The sequence below is a fragment of the Battus philenor genome, unplaced genomic scaffold (genome assembly GCF_028537555.1).
Source record: "Battus philenor isolate CCGP_79_NKW_IND1 unplaced genomic scaffold, ilBatPhil1.0.hap1 SCAF_6, whole genome shotgun sequence".
In the NCBI taxonomy this organism is placed as follows: domain Eukaryota; kingdom Metazoa; phylum Arthropoda; class Insecta; order Lepidoptera; family Papilionidae; genus Battus; species Battus philenor.
The window spans coordinates 15,140,676-15,166,278 of NW_027181726.1; the positions used below are offsets into that span (position 1 = coordinate 15,140,676).

Below are 25,603 nucleotides of genomic sequence, written 5' to 3' on the forward strand. Positions count from 1 at the left end.
CCTTGGAATCTCATGACTGCCAGCATTTATTATTATACATTAAAACAAAAGGGGGGTAAATAAAAGTCAAAAATATTTTCATATTTTAATATTCAATTCGACACAAGTATTTACATCTCCGATATTAACATGCTAAAACCTAATTAACTTAAAATAAAAATAAATAACACATCTTTCAGTAATTAACGGCATATTCAATTGTGATTTTCATCATGTTCAACAATTTTTTGAGAATTTTTGAACACATTACACATACATATTCTTCAGAAGTTAGATCTTATATAAAACTTAAATGTTTGTTTTGGCAGTAAGGAGATTGTAATATCTGCATTCCAAAATAATTTATTATCTGTCCCCCGTCATGTTCAAATTAGGAATAAAGTTGGTTTTGTGGAAATAAACGAATGTTTAAATTTGAACACAGATTTACAATTAATGAGTATATAGTCTGTATTAGCTAATTGAAGCGATTTCTCTGGTCTGTCGTCTATTGGTAGTAAAATGTTTTTGAAGCTTTATATAACCACAATTAGGTAGAACAGTTGATATTTTATATTGATGATATTTATACAATTTAAATATATATGTATCTATTTTCCTTTATGGTCACTTTTGATTGCATGTATTAAGTATATTAAAACTGTTGGCTTGGTTGGCAAGGATTTTTGTAACAATCTCCTGAGACATGTGTAAGTGAGACATACAATTATATCAGACTATGTTAGCGTGAGAGAGAGAATGTACAACTTATAAGTCCTATCTTTAAAAAAAAATATATATATATATATATATGTATGTAATTTATTTAAGCCGCCTTTAGTCTCTATAACATCAATTCCTATAATATATATATAAACATAAAGATTTAAATTAGCAAGTATATATGTGTATTTATATATATAATAATTAATGACGAAAATGCTGAGTTTATACATTTTTTTTACATACAACATACTCGATTTACTATGTAAAATTAATAAAAAACTCGACAAAACGAACTTGTAAAATTTTTTGAAATTTTGAACGATGGCATATCACCTAAAATTCAAACAAACCATGCATTTCAAAATGAGACAATTGATATAACAAAGACAAAATGATAATTGTTAAGAATTGATTTCTTTCACAAATTTAGAAACATGTAAAATCATCTTTAGTACACCTTCATTTCAATAATTTTTTGTACTATTTTTTGTTTCTATGATAAAACTTTATTGAAATGTCTAACATTGAACCATTCACTTTAGTCTTTTGCACGTACAGAGTATATTTTTTTTATTCGTTTGTATTTCTAAGACAAGAACTTTAAAATGGTACATCCTTTAGACTAAACACATCTACAGTCGGCCAATTTAACATAATTATTAAAGTAATTGCTATTGAAACTACACAAAATAGTTTTTATATATTATTAAATCAGTATCTTATATGGGCATAAATAATTAAAAAAAATTTTGGTATGTCGGACAGATATTAACACCACAATTGACAATAAAAAAAACCGAAGATTGCAAGCTCATCCAGGAATGAGTCCTCAACCTAAGCAATAATAAATATAACGAGTTAAATGGCCCTTTTTAGTTAAACTTAAAATGTGTTTAATTGTTCAAAGGAATAAGCGACAAAGTAATCATATAGCTTAAAGTTAAATTTCTAACTTTAAGAGCTATTCTGTATCATCACATAAACTAGTAATGATCTTAAGTGATATATGAAATGTGATAGCATAATTTGGCATCTTCACTCACGTGATATTTTGATGTATATTTATCTAATCCACATTGGTGTATTATAATACACTTTTGTATTGAAATATATATGCTTGTTATGAAGACAGATTACAAATGCTTTTCCTCAAGTAAATTCGGAACAGTTAATTACATACATAACTAAAACAAATTAGAATGTCTGTATGTCTGAATTTTTTGTCCGTCTGTTTATTCCATTAATCTCTGAAATATCTGGACCGATTTTGACGGGGCTCATACTGGCAGGTAGCCGATGTAAAAAGGAGTTACTTAGACTACTGTTATTTTATAAAAATTCTTATTGTGTAGTAACACAATGACACCCATAAAAATCTGTGTAAACCCACTAGGATCAATGACCAGCTAGGCTATTAATAACTTGAAATCTCGATCTGGTAGTTTCTTGGCAACGGTAAATTAAGGTAAAAATGCATCAGGCTATAAGATGTCCACGGCTAGACATAACCCATTTCCATGGATTTCCAATATAGGACCTGTTGGAAGACCGTATCAAGTATGTTCTTCTTATGGGTAGAGTATCCGGCAACCAACATCGACCAGGAAATACAACGACTTACATAACGTCACATAGATAGTGTGCGACAGAGATAGTGCTCTACGAAGCTGAAATTAGCCGATTGTCTCTTTCCAAAGATCGATGTGCAATATTTATCGCCGGGATTTTTCATTTCATACAATGATAAAATATTTTATTGTTGTATGAAATGGTATAGGATAAAAGTTTTATCTGTTACCAAATTAAGTACATATTTATTATATATGAACTTAATGATTTGAATCTCAAAGTTTCTAAGTTAAGAGAATGCAACCAGGTATTGTAAACATTTTAATTGTGGTATAAATTTATTAATTACCAAATGTTTGGGTGAAAATGAATCCTTAATTTATCAGTTATTGGCCAAATTCTCAATTTCAAAAAATATTTCTTCTAAATATTTTCAAACTGTACTTATATATTTTATATTCGTAGCATATTTTTACTAACTTATTTTTTAACAGCATATACTCATTTATCTCATACAATATTTACATATAAGGAATGCCATGTTTATTAAAATAAACAACTCCACGCTATAAGAACTCCTTTAAGTCCTAACCATACATATAATTTAAATGTTGTCTCTGTGTATAATATGACCATTGAGCATAAAACACTATTATATTTCTCTTCAAAATTTCATCCCACATTCATACAGACTATAGATATACAGTATTAGACATGTAGTAAATAAATTTTATTAAAAATACATATCATTCAACACTAGACCTAACTATGATACATATAAAAGTATATATATGTATGTCTAATACAAAAACAAATACCAGGTAATATAAACAAACTACTACAACGAATTCCAACTTAGAACTTTACATTAATTTTATTTTATTATTCAATTTGCAATGGAATTTTTTTTTACCAAAAATACCAAAAACTTACCAAAAATTTTTTATGTAGAAAATATGGATGTACATAAGATACAATGCCGCGGGGTGACAAGAGGGATTTCAACTTAATGGATTTCCTCAACACCTTTAGGAGGGTTACAAGCGTCTCCGACATAACAAGCAGGATCTCCTAAGTACTGCACCAAGGAACATCCAATAAGGTGCTGGACTGACTAACACGCCTCTGAGTGCCACAAGATCATTTTTCTATTTCCAAAGGCAATAAATAATAATGTAATTTTATCACCAACCACAATTCAATAATGTTAAAACTATATTTCTCATCACCTTAATGTCAACATGTAACTTAAGGACATAATGAAATAGAAATACTGTTAAAACAACAAATGTATGTTGACATTAATGTCTTTGCCAAGTGTGTGATGGCAGACAAGTAAAAGCACCTAGCATAGACCTTCTTATAGTAACTATACTTCAACAAATCAGGATGGAGCTAAGTCCATAGTATGAGTTAAGGTAGAGGTATCTATTGCTTTAATCCAGGGGTGAGCAACAATCTGCCCATAAAACGTGATTATGCAGCCCGATAAGCATTTCTAAAATTAATTTATTGTATCAACTTTCTCTCATGAATAAATTATTATAAAATTAATTATAATAAAATGGTGGTACATGCTAAACCAAAACAATTAATTAATAATAACCAGGAATCAAAATAGAAAGCTGCATACTATTATATTGGGTTTAAACAAAATTATGCCAAATTTCTAATTAAAATTTTCAGGTTCATTCCTTTTTCTTTCCTAATTTTTTTACATAGCATTTAAATTTGTATATTTTCTTATTATAATGTTAATAAAAGTTTTGTAAATTATTAATAATTTTTTGATGATAAAAAAAGCTTGTTCACACCTGTTAAATTAGCTTTTAAACTCTCTTGTTCATCTCTGTTAAAATCGAATTAAAGTTTAATCAAAGCTATTGATCATATTATAGTTAGCTTATTGAATAAAACACGTTACACACAGAGACAACATTACACAAACATTTATCATTAACCTGTTCATACATGTTGTACTATGTTGAACATTAAAGTTTATTTATAAATGCATCCACTTTGAGAACTCCTATATTATTTACATACACCTATAATGAAGCTGTAATTCAGTCCGTTTTTAACCTTTTCGCTGGTGTTGTGGTGCCGCTGCTCTGTGAATTTGAATCCTCCGAGAAGTTCATGTGGGTTGATGTGAACTCTGTCGGCCCTTGGGAGTCACTTACAGTTGAAAAACCTGAAAGACAGAAAACAAACGCAGGTTCAAGAAAATTTTCTTTATTGATCTAAATATATTTTTTCATCATTATTTCTTGGCTTCCCTAAGGATTTCCAAGGAGACCAGTTGGAAGCAGCCTGCGTCCAGTATAGACAGGCATAGATGTCCTTACTGGCTTGTGAACTCCACTCTAAAGCCTTGAGAACTCAGTGGCAATGCAGTCTGCACTGTATGTGGTCTACCTACCACCACTTCTACTTATCCATCTGCTGGGCATTGTACCACTTTCCTAATAAGATTTTTTTATACAAGTAAAAATGGATCGCAAAATGAATTGCAAAGCATAAAATTTAAGAACTCAACAAATTAGTCAATTTTTTAAATATTTTTATTAAAGCTTGAATGTTCTTATGAAAATAAAAATTTGTGAAGTAAATAGTAAAACCAACATTCTCTTTTCTATACAAACCAAAGCAAATTGTAGCGCATGTTCTGAGCTTTGAAATTTGTGTATAACATTTTTTGTATAATTATGATGTACTTATTGAAAAATGAAAGGTATTTTTATTCATTATTAAGGCATTAAATCAAAAACATAGCCACTTTGAAGTTAAGGGACTTTATGAAGCAACTCTGAATGGTACCTTTTATAGTTTGATCATTTGATTTATGTCCTTTTTACAACAATTACATATTTTATTTCATATTATAATATATGATGCAAATAAATGAAAATGGAATGTCTGCTTGGAATAATACAACAACCACTTATTACTGCATATGCACATACATATGAATATATATATATATATATATATATATCTATTTACACTTTTTAATTATTTTCTGTATATCTGCTGGTTTTGGCTAATCTGTGAAATGGCTGGACCAGTTTTGACAGGACTATTAAGGAGTAATTATTTTTTTTGTTAAATATCACACACAAAAGACAGAGCACAGCAAGTATAAAATAAAATAAAATAAGTTGGCAACTAGGAATGGATCAGTAAAAGTTTTCTTTGGCTAAATTAATGAATAAAAATATTCTTTCATGTTATTTCCAATTATAAATTGGCTAGTTAAAAAATGCTGGGTAAATGTTCAAACATACTATAGTGGTTAACACCCTGGTAAACTTAACCTTAGTCCACTCACTAAAAAGTGAACAGCTATCATTTAGTGACGTAAAAAGATTCACTGGATACGAACGCTTATTGAGGCAACTCCTACAAGAAATCTTGGTGTAGAAGAAAAGGTTTTTTCGGGAAATGGCCATAACAGAGATAAAACGCACTAATAATAAATAAAACCACTTACAAGTATTTGAATCTTCGGCCATTCCAAAATTGGAATTAGACGAATCGTGCATCTTTTTGGGGGTCAAGGTATTTTCCTTGTTCTCGTGTTTCGCCGCATGTTTCTTCTTTTGCTCGCTCGTTGATATCGGGACCCATTTGTAAATTTTCATGGTCGTCTCTCCGATTGTCACCCATTTCTTTTCCCTATAAATTTGATAAAACAATTTCAATCAGTCAAAGAATTATATAAAAAATATATTTTGACAAAATTAGTTTCATACCAATGGCGAACTTTTTCAACAGCTTGCATGACTCTTTTGATGTCGTCTTTTACTCGATTTCTAGTTTCGGCGCGGACGGAGCGAGACATTTTTTAAAATTATTATATTACTTAAGCTTTTAGATTCGAAATCGCGCTTAAGTAATTTAATAACAACTAAAAAACATAAATAGACTGACATAGAAATTTCGCTTTAAAACTCTACATCCGCCATTTACTAAACTGACAACTTGTGTTTACGATATTTTTAACACTACTTGCTTGTCAGTGACAACGACGTTTAGTTTCATCTTCTACATTTTTATATTGTACATTCACAAACAAATTCTTAGTTAAATTGTAATATTTCTAAATAGTTATAATATGTATGAACGTATATCTTTTTATAGACAACGATGTTATTATTTAGTTAAAAAATAAACATGTAGTACAAGTCTACCTTTAAATTAAATTTTCGGTAAATTAATACTAGGATTTAGAAATACTAAAATTATGGAAGGTTTTTTTTATAAAGTTATTAAGTTTGATCGGTCTATACTAAGTGACTTTTATTAAATGTTTTTATTTAGGTATAAGAGCTAATGCCCTGTTTAATACATTATCTCTTTTTTTAGATAGCTTTTATAAAATATATAAATAATTGATACTTATTAAAATAATATTATTTTCTAAAAAAATAATTTAATATTAAACTCTTATTTTAATTATTTAGGTTTTCTGTTCGTAATTTTAATGTACACAAACAGAAGTATAGCAAAGACATAACGTTTAAGTAAAAGAAAATTATCCTTTCCTATTGGTAGGAATTGGATTTTTGTAATTTCCACCAATGATATTTCAATAAAGTTAAAAATATAACCACGGCAACTGGGGAATGTAATACAAAACTAAAAGTACGAAAAAATCATAAATGAAAATTTTTAAAGGTAATTTATGCCGAAAAAATTTAATAAGTAATTTATTTAAAATGTCGCTGTAAATAACAGGTAAGATAAACCTCTAGGTAATCGTTTTATTAAGTAACCGATGGTGGAGAAAATGAAATATAACTAAAATTTAGTATATCTCAATTTTGACTTTATTCGGCGGCTGTCAGTTGTTTTACGCCTTATTGCATTTATCTAAATAAGATCTATTTATACTTGATTCTAAATTGTACACATATTTTCACGCTGCTCGTGGTGCAGGGATGCGTACTTATGGTTATGATGCAACGAGATGATAAGGTGCTATACTTTTACCATTTTCACGTTACTTCTAATTTGAGCTGCTTCTTCGTTATACTGGTGCTTTTTGTGTGGTGGAGTCAAGATTATTTTTATTTTACTAAAGCAGAGATAACCTCAAATGGATTTGTTTCTATATTTTCCTTAACCGCACTAAAACCTTATGATATAGTTTCGTTACTACAATTCATGCTTTTTAATTTCGTCGGGAATTGCTTTACTCATTTACTACTAGATTAGATGAAAAAAAAACCTTGTCAAATAATACGCATTTAAAAAAACAACAAAAATGTTTAATTAATTCAGGAAGTAACTTATGCTAACAGAATTCCATGGTCAAGTTATTGATATATTATCCATAGCTGTTTGTAATAAGATTAAGAAAAACTATCATTGCCTATATTAAATCGTAAATTAGTTAGTTAAATGTCATAAACAGAGAAAATTAATATTGTTTGGGAAGTAATTGTAAATGTTGTGTGTGTTTAAATTTTATTTCTGACTATTTTTTTAATAATGAAATCCATATTAACTTTAAAAAATGATATAAACAATATGGGCTATAAGTAAATGGGTTCTTATTGTAAAACTGTCATAGATTTTTTATGTTTAGGCTAAAATTTTTGTAACACCCTGTAACTCATTCTGCAAGTATTTTTTATCTTATATTCTTGTTATCTATTTATGTTTATAAATATTATTTTTACTCAAGGCTGTTATAGATATTGTCTTTATAATATATCTTTAATAAGATTTGTATCTATTTCCCTAATAATATTCTGTTGAAGGAAGGAAAAATGTATATATAAATTACTTATATTTATGGAGCATTTTAAGAATGCTCAAGGTCACCCCGTGGGTAATGCAGAAAGCTATGCTTAGGTTTGCTGCGAGATCAAATTCAGAACATAGCTCAAAAAATTGCTTGCTTAAAGTGGCAGTTGTATTAAAAACCTGCAATCAATAGCTATTGGAGCTGAAAGGTAGCCCTGGACAAGGTTGATCAATGATATATTCAGGGTCGCAGGCAAGTTACTGAATGAAGGCAGCATAAGACCAGTCATCATAAACATCTTTGGCAGAGACCTTGCTTTGGGTGTCTGTTAGCTGAAAAGAAGAAGAGATAACATATTATATTCTTATGTAATGATCACTTTGTGTTGAAAAGTTATATTTCTATATCAAAAATTTACATTTTGTCACATATTTTAGTCAACACTGATTGATTTTATAAACACAATTGGTTTTAAACAGTCTATACATACCAAAGATGTGTGTGTAGTGTTTATTTTTACACAATCTCTAAAAGGTGTAGCCTTAACACAAAGAATCTGTTTTATATATTAAAAAAAAATTATTGTTTTTAATTTTGCAACATTGAAACTAATTATTAGTTGTTACGATATATGGTTTCTAATGGAGAGTAATTCTTCTCGAGTTTATGCTAGAACCCTGGTGATGACTATTACCCCTGGATCCTTGGCTAGAACTCTGTGAGTATAAGAAAGTACTTTGGTGAACAGCATTTCCACCCGATTCCCAAGCAAGAAGCAGTCATTGTTGAATGTCCTTTAGATTTGATGTTTTCATAATCTTTCAGAGATTAGCCCCTGAACTAATCTGAAAATGCAGGTTATCTCTTGCTTAGCTTGCGCATTGATCTCCAGTAAGCCATTTGCTTTTTGTAATTATTTAAGCTATATATGCAACTCTTTTATAATTATTTATTTATAAAGCTACTTACCTTCATTGCTTTTTAATTTGTTTCACAACTTGGGAAACACATTGTACCAATAAAAATCATGTTAACCAATCTCATCATAAACACATTTACCACAGCCAATCATTAATTGTTGCACTTATTAAAAAGCTCACTCCATACTAAGCTTGTTATGTTTTTGTTGCAGTTGCACCCTGCATGTTGGTTTTGAACCGTAGAAGAAGTACGATAAACTATATTGTTGGTGTTGTCTCGCATAAGGTTCGGCTAACGAAAACCGTGCATCTTTCCTTCCCGTATGGCTGCGTATGTTAACCGTACGATATCAATGATGGCTGGCGACGGGCCGCACAACGTCGCGTCACTCAACAACGGCGCCGTCCGCGTGAACATGACCAATGTGGACTCCCCGCTGCAGATATTTGTGCGGGCCAAGAAGAAGATAAATGACATATTCGTTGAGATTGACGACTATGTTAAGGATGCGGTTACATTTATGCATGGTAAGCATAGTACACCATATTAAGAAGATCTATACATATAAATAAATTTGGAGTGTCTGTTTGTAATAGTAAAATAAGCACTTTTTGCTACATGGATATGAATACATGTACAGAACACATACCAAAAATACATTTTTTTTTAATTTTTTGTCAGTCTGTCTGTTTCAACTAATCTTTGAAATGGATGAACAAGTTTTGACGGGACTTATAGTATGACGGGTAGCTATTGTAATAAGTAATAATGTAAGCTACACTTATTTTAGAAAAATTCTTAAATGAAAAAACAAAATAAATAGTTTTTGTTCAATTCCATATGAACATAGTTGTAGGCAAAGCTGGTTGTAAGTCTACAGCCATATATATATATACATATAACATATACATATATATATAACATATATATATAACATATATATATAACATATATATATATAGGAACATTTACAGTGATCATTTGTGTATGTTAAATGCCAAACGATAAAATCTAAAATAATGTTCCCCTGTGAATTCATCTATCAACTTAAAAATATGACACACATAGTCAAATATATGTGCCATGATCTAAAAAGAGCCTTAAAGAAACTCAGGTGTTTTTTTTTTGGGGTCATTAGCAATGTTTATGTTGTTATGGAATTGCGGTATAGGATCTTAGTAATTACAGAGATTAGTAAATAACACAATGCTCCCCCAGCATGGGATTAATATGTTAATTATTTTATAAGTTTTGAATGCAGACAAATACAGGCGTAAACACTAGTGTAATATTTGATTACAGATGAAGCTAAACATTAGTGTCAATATACAAACTTATGTAACAAATGGTTGGGCTGTCGTGTGGATGACACACGTATCGTCTAAAAGGACCTTGAGGGCAATTTATCCATTATTTAGATATGATCCATGAGTGTTAGAGAATTAGATCTAATTAAGTATTTTTTTGTTATGTAACAATAGTAATACATTCGAATTTGGCTTTTAAAAGCTTTCCAATCATAGGATTATTATGAAAGGTGATATTTGGAAATAAAAAAATTAACTTAATATAAATAGCACCTGTAGAACAAGCAATCGAGTAAAACTTTATCTTAAAAAATTTGTGGTACAAATAGAACTTTTTGTGGAACATATGAAAATTACTTTTAAAAAAAAATGTAAAAATACGACAATACATGCTCTGATATATATGTGGTGTACATAAGGCAAGAACTGGATACAAAGATAAGCTTGTTACAAATTTCCCTGATAATAAAATTAGTAATCATAAAAAAACTTGAAAGGGAAAGAAAGGGCATTGATGACTTTTGAGATGTGTACAGGAGCTCAAGATCGCTCAAGCAATGCCTCATGACAAATTAAAAGTTTTTATACTTCAGTCATGCTAGACAATATTATGGAGAGACTTGTTGTCCAAAGTGAAATGGCTAGATCCAGATGTCACACTGCTTTGTGTTGGACTTACCAGATAAGAAGCATTCATGGAATGGCCCCTGAATAGATACATGCAGGGATTTTAAAAATTATAAGAAGGGTCATATATCAATCTTTTTGATTACTATTGCTCTACCAGGAGAATAGGACTAAAGAGAAGGTTCTAGAAAGTCTAGAAATTGACAGATGGTAACACTGCTATAGTCATTATATTAGCAAGTTAGAGTGGCAGTAGGCATGGCGCATAGTGCACAGAACTTATGGCCTCTGGAGCCTAAATGTCTGCCCAGTAGATGGAAGACACATTATACAGATCGCTTCCAACTTTATTCTGTTGGAAAATTATGGGGGAAGCGCAGATGTGGATGTGCTGTACTTCAAATCATGATGATAAATTAATGTCAATATATTTATCATTACAGCTGTATCGGGTGAGAATAAAATTGCGACGGTGCAGGATGTGGCCAACATTGAGGCCTACGTCAGCAAGGTGCAAGCCATACGGGAGGTACTCAAGCGAGATCATATGAAAGTCGCTTTCTTCGGCAGGTCAGTTTCTCATATTTATTGCTTAAGTTTCCAAGGAATGCATGGTATAATTCGAAATACATGATAATAAAACACGAGATTGATAGTAATTTCAATAATTTAATACGCTTTACGAAGTGGTATCATTACTGCCACTTGCCACTGTCATTCTTGTTTTTGAATACTAAACACCAATGACACTATGGCCCTTTTTTTGGAATGGGGGATGAAGTCTTCTGGATGGACACAAGATTTTTAAGTGAGTTCCTACATCCCCGCCATGAACTTAGTACGTTTGACAGATAACGCTATTTTGGCGCGTTTGTCAGTTCAACATGAACTTCGTGCGTTTGACAGTTCGCCTTGAACTTAGCTAGTTTGACAGTTCGTCATGAACTTCGTGCGTTTGACAGTTCATCATGAACTTAGCACGTTTGACAGTTCGCCCATATTGTGGTGCATTTGAGTTCAACATGTACTTCGTGCGTTTAACAGTTCGACTTGAACTTAGCTAGTTTGACAGTTCGTCAGAACTTAGTGCGTTTAACAGTTCACCATGAACTTCACGCTTTTGACAGTTCGCTTTGAACTTATATGTTCTAAAGTCTGCAGAATGATTGAGAGTTTATGCATGGTGTTCCAGAACGAGCAACGGCAAGAGTACGGTGATAAATGCGATGCTGCACGACAAGATCCTGCCGAGCGGGATTGGTCACACCACCAACTGCTTCCTGCAGGTGGAGGGCTCCGACACGGACGAGGCCTTCATGCGCACCGACGGTACCGAGGAGAAACTCAATGTGCAGGTACACATTACCATATATCTGGCAATTAAGATGAATTCTGGCAATGGCCTCAAAGATGTCTAGAATTAATTCAATCTTGATTTCTCTTATTGTCTAGTTATATATATATACACTAGCTGTGACTGCGACTTCATTCATATCGAATTTAACAGAAAATAGTTTTTCCTTTCTTTTAAGAAGTTTTTTAAAATAAAGATAGATGTTAAAATATCAATACTTGTTATTACATCTTAAATAAATACTTGTTATTACATAAGCTTTCTGCTAGTATAAGTAACGCAAAAATCGATCTAGCCATTTTAGAGATTAGCCAGAACAAACTAACAGATAGACAAAAAAGATCGAGAATGTAATTTTGATATATGTACTGTATGTATATAGTATATGCATGTAGTAAAAAGCGTTTATTTTAAATTTCAAACAGACGCAGCAATTATATATATTTGTGTATATATGGCCAATTTTGAACATTTGCATTGAAAATGCATACAACAGTTATTGCTTTTGCACATTTGACTATATGACTTTTTATTACTTATTAATCTATAGTAATTAAAACTATAAAATTAAATTTACATTTCCTTTGTAACAACCCTATTTTATACATTCAAGGAGGAAACATGAAGTCAGGTCATTTGAACTACTATGGTAGAAATAAGTACATTGTATTTTTTAAAAAAGTGCCTCTGGCCTTTTTTTTCTCGGATATGAGGCATTTGTTCCGAACTGTTGGTAGACTGTGTGAACAAGAGATGTAATTCATTGTGTATTGAAAGAATTGATTCAATATCCTTTTCAGCTTTTCACATTTAATGTTGATAGAACAATCTAGAAGTAAATATATTAGTGAGAAGCAGAATGTATAAAGTACATGTGGTTGTATTTCAGTCGGTGAGCCAGCTGGGGCACGCGTTATGCGCCACCCGGCTGCAGGAATGCTCGCTGGTACACGTGTATTGGCCACGGGAGCTGTGTGCGCTGCTGCGTGATGATGTCGTACTGGTGGACAGCCCAGGCGTGGACGTAACGCCCAACTTGGACGAGTGGATCGACCAGTACTGTCTGGATGCGGATGTGTTCGTGCTTGTCGCCAATGCCGAGTCTACCTTGATGGTCACGGTGAGTTGATATTATGGAAGGTCACTAAATTAAAATTCAAATAGATATTTATATGAATTTTTTCTGTAACTATCAAATTCTTTTGTTACAGGAGAAGAACTTCTTCCACAAAGTGTCAACGAAGATATCGCAACCGAATATATTCATATTGAACAATAGATGGGATGCCTCCGCATCGGAACCAGAATACTTGGACCAAGTGTGTATCACTAACTTGCTTCACAGCTAACCAATTATCCTTCTAGTAATTACACATGTCTGGTATTAGGTCCGGACACAACACGCGAACCGATGCGTGGACTTCCTGTCAAGGGAGCTGCGGGTGTGCACTCCCAAGGAGGCTGAGGAGAGGATATTCTTTATATCCGCTAAAGAAGCTCTTCTCACTCGCATGAGGGAAAGGGAAAAACCTGTCTCCTGTAAGTATCTCTGTTTATCTTTTCTTCATCATTCAATGGAAGGTTATATGTGTATATCAAATACTATGATTATATTAGTAACCACAAACGAGGCCTTAGGAGTAATGGTGGGGTCCCTAAACTAAACTAAATTACACTACTCGTTTCATTGACTGAGGATTGACGAGGCCTTGGTAGCACTGTGATAGTAAATAGACGGGTTCAGGGTTTGCAACCTTTAGCTCTGTTTGCGGATAGCCAAGAATTCATTTCAATAGATCTGTACAAATACGTAACACAGTGTTTTGAGTGTTGTAAGTGATAAAGGTATGTTTCAAATCGAGTTATTGATATTAGGTACAGATTCAATATAAACCTATCCCCTACTAAAGGGAAGATATAGTAGTAAGGGCATACTACTGTTTGGCAGCCGATATATAGTCATTGCAGTGATAAACAAGGTATAGATATAAGTAATGAAGTTGGCAAAATAATTTAAAACTTACACCTATTACCAATCATCCTGTATGAGGTAATCATTACGAAATAATTTGCATTGGTTTATTTATTCTTTAGTATGCTACAATATAATAAACCTTTAACAAATAAATGTTAACAGTAGATTAATATTATTGTGGGGGCATCAGTATGAGGGTGGGGGGGGGGTTCCTTTTCAGCATAAACTTCCCCCAGATCTCTCCACAGTTTTCTTATCTATGTAATGACAGGTTGTAAACAATAATTAATTTTAATATGTAATAATCTTAATATTTCTGTAGCTATTGATCGGATATGGTGTACAATGCGTTAAGAGGTTTTACATCTATAATATGAAAGCTAGCAAATGAAAAAGGAATGTTTGGTCACCAGCCCCGATCCTGGCGGACGGTCACCAGGTGCGCTACTTCGAGTTCGTGGACTTCGAGCGTAAGTTCGAGGAGTGCATCAGCCAGTCGGCCGTGCGTACCAAGTTCGCGCAGCACTCGCGCAGGGGCAAGAACATCGCGGGTGACGTCATGTCGGCGCTCGAACTGGTACGTCACAGATCTAATCTGATATGCATCACAATACATACTACACTTAAATCCGTCCCCCTACCTCTCCCCTTTCCCCCCCATCTCCGGCGACATCAGCCTGAATCAATCTATCTTCTCTAAATGCACATTTTCGTTAGCTCCTTCCGAGGTGAAAGCCCTCACGCAATATCTTTTCAAAATAGACCTCCACGAGTTAGCTATTATATCCGCGAAAATCCGGATAATCTGTGGTCTATCGGAGAGCTTTCTAGTTATCACGGAGCAGTCACTTTCTCCTTGCTCTTAAAGTTGAATTTAAATAAATCCCCCCCCCCCCATGTTCTTCGCTACGATACACATCCCATAACGGTCCCCCCCCCCCCCAGCGGGCGCGATGTATGACACCGGTGACCGCGCCGCAGGGATTATTTTTTAGTTCAGTCTATATTCCTCAATTTAAATGAAGATACATAAAGACTGATGGCTGACAGTAAAAAGTAAATTAAAAATATCTTTATTTAAGTAGGCACAACACATTTACAACCACTTATAGTTTATCAATTATTTGAGTATTAATGATTGACGACTCTCAAGCCAAACTACAGAATAGTTTCCAACCAACTATTTTTACTTCATCATCTCTTAACATTTCTTAATCCATCTTATTAATTCATCTGCAAGGCAAAACCCTCCCCCGAAGGTATCTATGAAGTGATATACCATACATACCTACAACCAGTGTCTTTTGACGACCTTAACACGGTCATCTGACCATCTTGTAACTCCCCCCTTTTTAAGATAATTTTTTTGTCCATTATGTGATTTGTGTTTATGTGTTAATGTACAATAAAGAATTAATAGTTTATTACAATGGAGATTGAGAGTGAGCAATGGGTTCTCCCTTTGGAGATCTATTCCACTGTTTTCGAATAAGCGACTGCATCTCGATATTCCAAAATATTTTTCTGTTAATTTTTCAGGTATATAACAAAGCGACGGACATGAAGTCAGCTAAGGTGGAGAAGCAGCGAGTCCTGCACGAGCAGCTGTCTGCCATCGAGGAGCAGCTGACTGCCATCACGCGCCAGATGAAGGACAAGATCGGTCGCATGGTCGAGAGTGTGGAGCACAAGGTAACATCTCATACTTCTCTTGTGTTCTGAACTGCTACCGCCAAATATATCGGACATGCCTGTGTGCGATAGATGCCCACTGCAAGGATATAGACCTCCCCCCAAATATCATCACGATGGTTGGTTTTTGCTGTCCGCGTCCATCGATTTCCCGCGACTTTCACTATGTCGTTGGTCCACCTAGTGCCGGTCTACCCACGCCGCGTCTACGGGTTCGTGGTCGCCAGTCGCCATCGGCCTCAACGGCATGGGCGGTGTCCCCGCCCATTGTCACTTTAGATTAGCAATCCTCCGCGTCACATCGGAGATTTTATTTATTTTGTGGATCTTATTACGTGATCATCATCATATAAACATGAGGCATAGCCATCACCAAAGATAGCCACTGTGACTTTAACTGTGTCATTGTTTCTAATAGAGGGCCAACCTGCCCCTTTTACATTATTATCTATTCTATTTATCATATTATATTTATACTTTTTTGTACACCATAGACAATTAATAGAAAAAAAAAATACAAATCGTATGGTACAAAAGGCGGCCTTATCCGTTCGGGTCAAACCTTTGGATTGAGATGGGAGACATGAAGGAGAGGGCAGTATAGGGCGTACGTATACATACATTATACGTATACATACATACACACATACATACATACACACATACATACAAAAAATACTTACATAAACATATATACACTTATATTGACTCACACACACACGCAAATTTATATATATCTATATATATATATATATATATATGTATCTATGATGTATATAAATATGTATATGTACATATATATAAATATATTTTCCTATCTGTAAATATAAATATATATGTATATGTGGGAAAGAAGGTACTACAAAATATGAATAATTAAAAGATGCAACACAATATCCTATATCTAATTACATTCCTAACCGTAATGATTGTATGTTGTGACATTGTGTCTGGTGATATAGTTGTATAAGAAGCAGCAGTTGATCGTGTTTTGGGTTGCAGGTGTCACTGACTCTGAGCCAGGAGATCCGGCGTCTGTCGGCGCTGGTGGACGAGTATGACACGCCCTTCAAACCGGACCGCGCCGCGCTCGATCAGTACAAGCGGCAGCTCCACCGCCACGTGGAGGCTGGCCTGGGCTCGCGCCTCAAGAAGCGCCTCTCCGCTGACATCGGACACGAGATGGATGACGTGCAGAAGGAGATGGCCGGTAACATAATTCTGTACAAGTCGGAGGGTAGTCATAAAAATTATATACACCTTTTGTCATATATTAATATATATTCCAGAGCGCATGTATAACATCCTGCCTCCCCACAAGCGGGCAGCTGCAGCCAGCTACATCGTGCCGCACCAGCAGCCCTTCGAGGTGCTCTACCGGCTCAACTGCGACAACCTGTGCGCGGACTTCCAGGAGGACCTCTCCTTCCGCTTCTCCTACGGCATCACCGCGCTCATACAGCGCTTCCAGGGCAAGAATACCAACAGGATCGCGCTGAAGAACCCACCGCAGTACACACAGGTACTTCAGCTCATATATAAGGTTTAACATGGCATCGGTATTTGAAAGATTTGACTAATATTTGAGAATTTGTGATTATTTCGACGTTTGTAACTTTTGCGCGTATGCTCTTAATTTTTTGCCTTAAACTGACTAAAGGTCTTCTGTAACATTTAACTGCAGTTACCATTACCATTCCTGTGTAAAATTTGAATTAATATAATTATAAAAAAATTAACAGTTTCATTCCGCTTCTTCTTCTCCCAGTACTATCTTTAGCTTTCCGAAATGGTAGTAGTGATATTAGCCAGGTAGGATAATAGATCAGTGACAGCTTAAGCCGAGGTCCCTTCGTGGGGACCCTTGAGCCTCGTCACCTCTCCATAGAGCGTCAGCTGAACCATTGTAAAAGCTCAACAGCCTCCAAATCCCGAGCTGAGGCTGCTTTGAGAATCCTTGAGTTTCGCTCAATCATTAATTTGCCAGTCCGCCAAGCCAGCCTAAGCACTAAGCCAGCATGACGTTAACAGACCGTTTACAGATTTTTCTATTTCTGATAGAGCTTGTGGCTTTTTTCTTTTTCAAAACTAATCGGTAATTTTTGAGAAGTTGTGTTCAAATAGTGTCACTAATAAAATTTTAAAATTACTGTACAAGAGAACTTTCATTAAATAATGTGTGAATGTGTGACCAGATCCCGCCGTCAGTGGGTCCTGCGGCTCCCGCCATGGAGGTGGTGCGGCGTAACGGGCCAACAGCTGTAATGGGGCCGCTCAGTGCTGAAGAGTGGAGCATGGTGTCCCGGTTCGCTCTCGGCGCCATCACCTCGCAGGGCACAATGGGAGGCCTACTGCTCTCTGGACTGGTTAGTGACACTCAAATACAAGTAATAGTTTAAAAATTAATTATTGTACATATCAGTATGACCGGCAGCACAAAGAAGGGAGAATTGTTGCCTGGTTACGTATTGTTAGCTTTATTTTACTATTAGATTAACATACCATGTCTTTGTTTTACTGACTTTGCAAAGCTTGAAAATTTTTGCTAGCTGCAGAAAAAATAACTATGAAATTTGATATCTTGGTAGTGACTCAGTGGTTACCTGAATTTGTGTTGTAGTGGTTATAGTTTCTTTTGGTTGATGGAGTAAGAGAGACCTGGTGATGTGTTGCAGTTGCTGAAGACAGTGGGGTGGCGCGTGGTTGCGGTGACGGGGCTGTTGTACGGCGCGCTATATGCGTACGAGCGGCTCACGTGGACGGCCAAGGCGCAGGAGCGACTCTTCAAGCGGCAGTACGTCGCGCACGCCAGCAAGAAACTGCGCCTCATCGTGGACCTCACCTCCGCTAATTGCAGCCACCAAGTCCAGCAGTGAGTACCTACCTCCCCACTGCCTTTCTCCCTCGCTCTGCTCTCCCTCACTCTACTTCCTGACTCTCCTAGTTTATCATACTTGGAAGACGAAAAACTGGAAATCTCTGGGCGAACCTTATGTCTAGCTGTGGACGGGGTCATAGTTACTATAGAGTAAGTCCTCCTTGATCTCAATTTTTAACGCTGTCCCTTTCACTTATGTAAGTAAATGAAAAGGACAGATGATTGCAGTGAGCGTTAAAACCTTAAAGATGCGTTAACAAGTAGCTACTTACAAAAATTAACTCGAAGTTTAAAAAAAAAATTTAGTGTTTTTAACTTGAATCTAAATTACACGATAAAAGAGAAAGAATGTATGGCACACTTGCTGAAAATCGATGGTTTCAGAATTAATAGATGATAAAAATAATAGATAAAAAAGAATAATATATAATATTTCAAAGTGCACGTTTTATATGGGATGATTGAAAATAAGGTGTATTAATTTTACGCTTTTTGCTGCAGATAAGCTTTACAGTCAGCCCTTTTTACACTCATTATAGATATCTAATGGATCAGGCGTTATTTTGCGGCAGTCCATTCTAAGTAAGAAAAAGACCAATGTGTAGCTACTTCTATCAATGCAGTAGTAGTCATGCAACAAAGTGCACCGCCAGCCAGCCCGCTGATAAATGTGCATGCAGCAAATAATGCGAATTACACAACTACCACCGTTAAATCACTCAACACGTGTTTCACCCCTCCACGGGGCATCTTCAGGAGTAATGTTACACCGATTAGTGCCAAACATAGAGTGCCAGTTGCTCTTTGTGTTTGGCACATGCGCATTTATCAGCGGGCTGGCGGGCGGTGCACTTTATTGCACGACTACTACTGCATCGGCGGAAGTAGCTATATATTGGTCCTTTTCTTACCCGTAATAGATTCTCCCACGCCACGATGTCGCTGGATGCGGGCAGCGGAAGATCATGGCGATATTTGAGGGCGTCTATCGGCTGACATGATGTCAATCACTAATTTGTAACATGATCTGTTCTTCAGGGAGCTGTCGACAATGTTCGCTCGCCTCTGCCGCCTGATCGACGAAGCGACGACGGAGATGGACGGCGAGCTGTCGGAGGTGCGGGAAGCTATAAAGATGCTGGAGGAGGCAAGCACCTCCGCCAAGAAGCTGCGCAACAAGGCTAACTACCTCAACCACGAGCTGGAACTGTTCGACGACGCTTTCCTCAAGCACAATTAACTGGAGCCTATCGGTGAGTCAGGTTCTCATAAATTAACTGAGGTGACTATAGATACTGGCAATGTCGGATCACCCTGGTATACTTCAGAACAACGTGCAACGTGGACAGTTAAAATGGCCATGAAAACTGAACAATTTAGGAAATTAAAAAAAAAAACGAAATATAAAATTTTGTATTGTAAAAAGGATAATTATTTATATTGATACACCGAGTTATTTCAAAGTCGACTAAAAAAAAGGTTAGATGTATTGTTACGTACTGTGGGTTCTGACTCGAAATGAAACACCACTGGTTCACAAGGAGTCCTTTATTCACAAATCAGATGGTCACCCTACTTTAACACAAAGTATACTTTGGCTTAGTCCAAACTTCGCTTCCGAATCGCTCGAGATATCACGGTCCAAATAACTTACCAAATAGTCGCTTTGCATCTCTGATCTCAGATCTTAATCTTATAATTCGTAAAACAACACTGAACTGTCGACATGGTGAGTACACCTATATATACTACGGATAAGATTCTAGTAAGTTCGCGATAGTATTTCGTTCGAATTTTCGAGAATCGCACACAAAAATCTGTAAATAACTTCAAGATCAAGCGTGTTTACGACACTTCTCGATCCTAGGGCTCCGTATTTATTGCTTAAAAGGTTTTGTAACTCATGCTTTGTAACAGTATTTCATTATTTAAAAAATTAAAAACATGTGTTATCCCACAGGATTGCTCGCGAAAACTTAAAGGGCAAAAGCCCAAAGCGTTCACGGACAAAGGACCAGCTCGTCCAGCAGGCGATTGGACCAACATCCAGCTGTTGGGGCCACCAGCTGTTGCTTTTATATCTGTCGAGTCAATCAGCCCATCGACGTGCTTGTATGCTCCTGGCACGGATCTTGTACTCTTGATTGGGTTAATATAAGAAATATTATTTCAAGATTTTTATGGCATAATCTGAGTTTGAATTAATTCTCAAGGCAACTATATCTTCATATATACTATATCCACATCCACCACAAAGTAAATGACAATGATTGTCTCTTATCTAGATTGTAAATGTTAGTGCCTATCAGAGGTTGGATTGTCACTTATCAACCTCAAGTTATTTTGGATCAGAAATTATAAAAGCGGCTTCTTTATTCAGGAAATTTCTGAAATTAGAAAAATTATATTTGAGAATAACTACAAATTGGTTAGGAGGTATAAAAACAATTTAAATGAAAGTGTATTCCATATTAGATAACACATAAACCTTATTAAATAATTTTTTTAAGTGAATTACTGAACTTATCAATTTGGAAGTTAATTTTAAATACATCATATTTTATCTGATGCAAAAGCGCTTTCTATAATAACCTAACATATAAAGTTTGATCCGAATGTCTTCTGTGATAAACACTGCCATTTGCAATGCTTAACTATGCAGCTTATTTTATATTAACATAGTTACAGTGGGAATAATCTATGACACATTTTATTGTCTATGGATAATTAAGTGACCACTTTGTACACCATGAGAAGAATGCCAGAACACCCTAATTCGATAGAAACTAGATTCAAGTTGAGGTCCTCAATTTAAAAGTATGAGAGTCCAAATTTAGATGGGTTTTCTTTGTGGTCACTTTCATATCTCTTAATACAGTTATAAAACTTACAAAATCCATTATAGGATTTCTTCAATAATTTTTTATTTAATTGATGTAAATGTTTATTCAGAGTATCCAAGATCCGTGCCAGTACCCGAGCACCTGGGGTATGGTCAGATAAATACCTAAGGCCTAGGCATCAAAGTGAGACACAAAACGATATTATCCTATATATAATCCAAACAATTTAAAAAGGCGCCGTTATATTGTACAGTTATTTAAAAAAATTGTTATAATTATTAACATTGTATATGATAGAGTGAGTTTTTAGTTGTTTTTATTTTATCGTACATTTAAAGTTTAGACTTGAAAATCAAAGAGGAATTATGAAATGTTTAAATGAAATATAGGGACAAAATTGTATTTAAATTTGTTCTTTTTTTAAAATATAATCTGCTTAATGACGTCACAGTCTTCGGCCTGATCGTCTTTGTTACGATAGGTGAGCAGAAATCGGATAATCTGATGCAAATTTGCCTTAATTTAATGGCTAAGAAAGTATGGAAGGGGATTCTTAATTCAGAGATTCATAAAAAATTGTGATTTATTGATAATATTATTGGTGTTATGTAATAGAATGCCTGCCAGATTTTCGGAATCATGTTATAGTATCTTTACGTAAATATATTTTCAAATTATAAATATATATATATATATATATATATAATATTTTTATCTATGTACTGACTCGTCACGGTATCGCTAGGGAACCAGGAGGCTTAGAGATTAAAAATTTAGTAACAATATGCTTTTCACCGAATAGAGATCAGTTTAGAGTAGAAGGGGCAGCTATGATATGTATAAAATTAACGGTTTTTTTAATGTTAAAATATCTTCCATGGTACCTAATAATATCAAAATATTTTTTTTCCACAAAAAGTACTTATGTAATTCTGAATTCACGTATTTATTTGATACAAGAGCGCTTTCCACACCAAGCCAACGCTTCATGGTAAATATGTGACTGAATATCCGGTTTCTGGTGTCATTATTTGCCTCCGTGGAAGGTAAACATTTTGTAGATTTTATACCAATGTATTGTACAGTAGGCAGCATACAGTCGCGTGCAATAAAAGCGTCTTCTCTCGAAAAAATGAATTTATTTAACTGTACAATGTTTAATATCAAATGACAAGATGCGATTTAACCGCTACTAGCAATTAATTATTTTATATGAACGGAATAAACGCTTTTGCATGCGACTGTACTGTATTTGTAAAATAGTGTTGTTGATGTCTTATTTATTTATGAATTGTTTGGTCCTAGTATTTGTCGTAACAGCTTGTACGAAATATTGTAGAGGTGACGCCTTGTGGCATTAAAAAAGGTTATTTATTTCTGCTGTTTGAGTTTCCTTTGTGATGGTCCTGTAGTGATGCGAATGTTTACCTTCCGTCTAGGGTGCTATTCGTTGTATGAATGGCGTATGTGCGGGGCTATATGTTGTTATTATACTGGGATTATATATGTCATGGAATTGTAAATGTTATTACTACTGGAGGTAGCGGCGTCGACTGTACAGTGGCGTACAAAAGCGACTGTCCGATGCCGCGTTATCTGTTTTGTTATCGGCAGGGTAATTGTTTGTACGATCGTGGCCACCTCTAGTAGAACTGTGGGAACTCCGTGACATGATAATGTTATATCGGACTAAGTCCTCAGTATGCATATATTAATTACGAATTTCGTGTTATTGTAAATTCACCGGCGCTGAGAGCCTGTTAAACGAATCTGCATATGCAATGGCGAACCTGCTCTTAATAAAGAAGGTTGTGGTAATGACCCTTGAGTCAGACACAGGTCAAGAGTCACGTAGATGTGCTGTCCCGTGAATCAGATGTCGGCTTCATGGTTCAGATGTTGATCCGTGGGTTAAATACTGACTCAGACTCACACACTGACTCGCGGGTCAGACGCAACTCGTGGGTCAGACGTTGACTCGTGGGCCAGACATTTACTCGTGGGTAAGATGCTGACTCGCGGGTCAAACGCTTATTCGTAGGTCAGACGCGCACTCATTCTCTCGTGGATCAGACATTTACACGTGTGTCAAACATTGACTCGTAGGTCAGATATTGACACGTGGGACAGACATGACTCGTGGGTCAGACATGACTCGTGGGGTCAGACATTGACACGTGGGTCAGAAACTTACTTGTGAGTAAGACGCTAACTCGTGAGTCATACCTGACCCGCCGGGTCAGACGCTGACTCGTGAGTCATACCTGACCCGCCGGGTCAGGCGCTGACTCGTGAGTTATATCTGACCCGCTGGGTCAGACGGTGACTCATGGGTCATGATTCCAGCCTGCCTTTTAAACAACCCGCATTTTTATTTATATAACATTTTTATTTATTAAAACAGCAAGCATTGGAAAATAATTGAGATTTATTGAGTGAGCATTTGAAAAAATTAAAATTTAACGTATCTCTGAAATAGGGAAATAGGTTCGCTTTTGCAAGTCGAATTGAATTCGTTAACGTTTGAATAAAGTATAGCGACAAAGTTTAACATTTATTACAATGAAAAGGCTCCGAGGCGTCCATTCGTATATTTAATAGTTATTTTTATTAGAAAAATGTCGATAAGTAATGTTTGAAATGCGCTTGTTGGTGCCACGCGTGGTCACCATACGATGTTACCGCAATTGTGCCGTGTGGACTGCGAGCTCCGTGCAACGATGTAACAAAATGGCTGCCATCTGGCTCGAAGAACGACCGTAACTAGAATGGTTGAAAACTAGATTTATTATAAATCAATTATAATCAGTTTTCTTTTATTTAAAAATCCTGGATATTAAAATCGAAACTGCATACTTCAGTTTTGACACTGTCTTAAAATGACTCCGGCGTCTTTCTATTAAGCCTTTAGTTAAATATGTTTTATTACAATTTGAATATCCTAAATATTATATATAACACATACAAGCTTTAATGGTAAATTGTTATAATAAAAGGTTGTATTTAATTCGGAGCGTGCGGTAAACACTGGCTGAATAGTTTCAATTATTTATCCCATTTAATTTGTATTGTTGTAATTTTAATTATAGAAATTATAGCCGAATTTGCTAATTTAAAAAAAAAAACGAATTTTAAATTCTTTAATTTAAAACAATTTTAATTGTGTTAGCTCTTAAAGGCGAATTGAAACCATCAATCGACAACCGAAAATATTTTTTTACGTTGACATTTCATAATATTACATTTTTAGATCGATATAAACATTTAATGAGAGATTTTTACCAATAAGATGTACAAATAATACCCCAAAACAGTGGTAAATGTGGAGAAAATATTGTTCTGACATATGGCAACATTGTCCATGTTAATTTTCATATTGTGTTTGAGATTGTAAGTGTACATATTACAATAGTTTAGTAAATATTTTCTCACCTAAAGAGATTTCAGTCGCAAGACATCCCCGATCCTTTAAAATCCATGTTAAGTGTTGCAATTGTCAAACTTTTTAGGTAATAAAATTTCTGTAATGTGTACGAATTTTTTTTTAATCAAAAAATTTCATTTTTCTTTTTGCTTTTTCCACTATTTTTATTCCTATGCTAGGGTTGTGCCAGAACTGTAGCGATTATTTATTCTGTAGGTCTGTTTACCTCGTCGCATGTAATATCTTTATCGTTGTGTTTATTAAATGCTATGTAGAAAACCTGTGATATTATTTCTGGTTAGTTTTTGGGCACAACCATACCTTTAAATAGCTGTGAAACGTCGAAGGCGTTCTTTTGGCTTGGCATTGCGTTGAAATGATGACGTCACTGCACAGCAGTGATGACGTCACCGCAGAAGGACAAGCTATTGGCCACCGCGAGGTTTTCACTCGTTTCTGTTGTCGTATGTAATTAGTAACGCGTAATTAGGTGAATTTTCTTATGTAAATACTACGAATAAAGGTTTCCTTTATAATTTGAAGTTTTATTTAG

At 34.9% G+C, this 25,603-nt stretch overlaps 2 protein-coding genes across 2 annotated transcripts; one reads left to right on the forward strand and one right to left on the reverse strand.

The window, feature by feature from the left end:
* Positions 1-4,131: 4,131 nt before the first annotated feature.
* BCL7-like (chromatin remodeling complex subunit BCL7B-like protein) lies at positions 4,132-6,245 on the reverse strand. The gene is made up of 3 exons (XM_068773864.1): positions 6,030-6,245; positions 5,768-5,952; positions 4,132-4,468 (listed from the first exon to the last, which is right to left on the reverse strand). Exons 1-3 carry the CDS (start codon positions 6,116-6,118, stop codon positions 4,341-4,343), a joined length of 402 nt encoding a protein of 133 aa, XP_068629965.1. The 5' UTR covers positions 6,119-6,245; the 3' UTR covers positions 4,132-4,340.
* A 658-nt stretch (positions 6,246-6,903) lies between these two features.
* Positions 6,904-21,013, forward strand: Marf (Mitochondrial assembly regulatory factor). The gene is made up of 15 exons (XM_068773354.1): positions 6,904-7,014; positions 9,162-9,477; positions 11,328-11,454; positions 12,077-12,239; positions 13,128-13,358; positions 13,450-13,557; positions 13,627-13,777; positions 14,627-14,790; positions 15,753-15,905; positions 16,908-17,115; positions 17,195-17,427; positions 18,101-18,271; positions 18,581-18,777; positions 19,822-20,036; positions 20,744-21,013. The coding sequence occupies exons 2-14, from the start codon at positions 9,273-9,275 to the stop codon at positions 20,021-20,023; spliced, it is 2,313 nt and encodes a 770-aa protein (XP_068629455.1). The 5' UTR covers positions 6,904-7,014; positions 9,162-9,272; the 3' UTR covers positions 20,024-20,036; positions 20,744-21,013.
* The last annotated feature ends 4,590 nt before the right edge of the window (positions 21,014-25,603 follow it).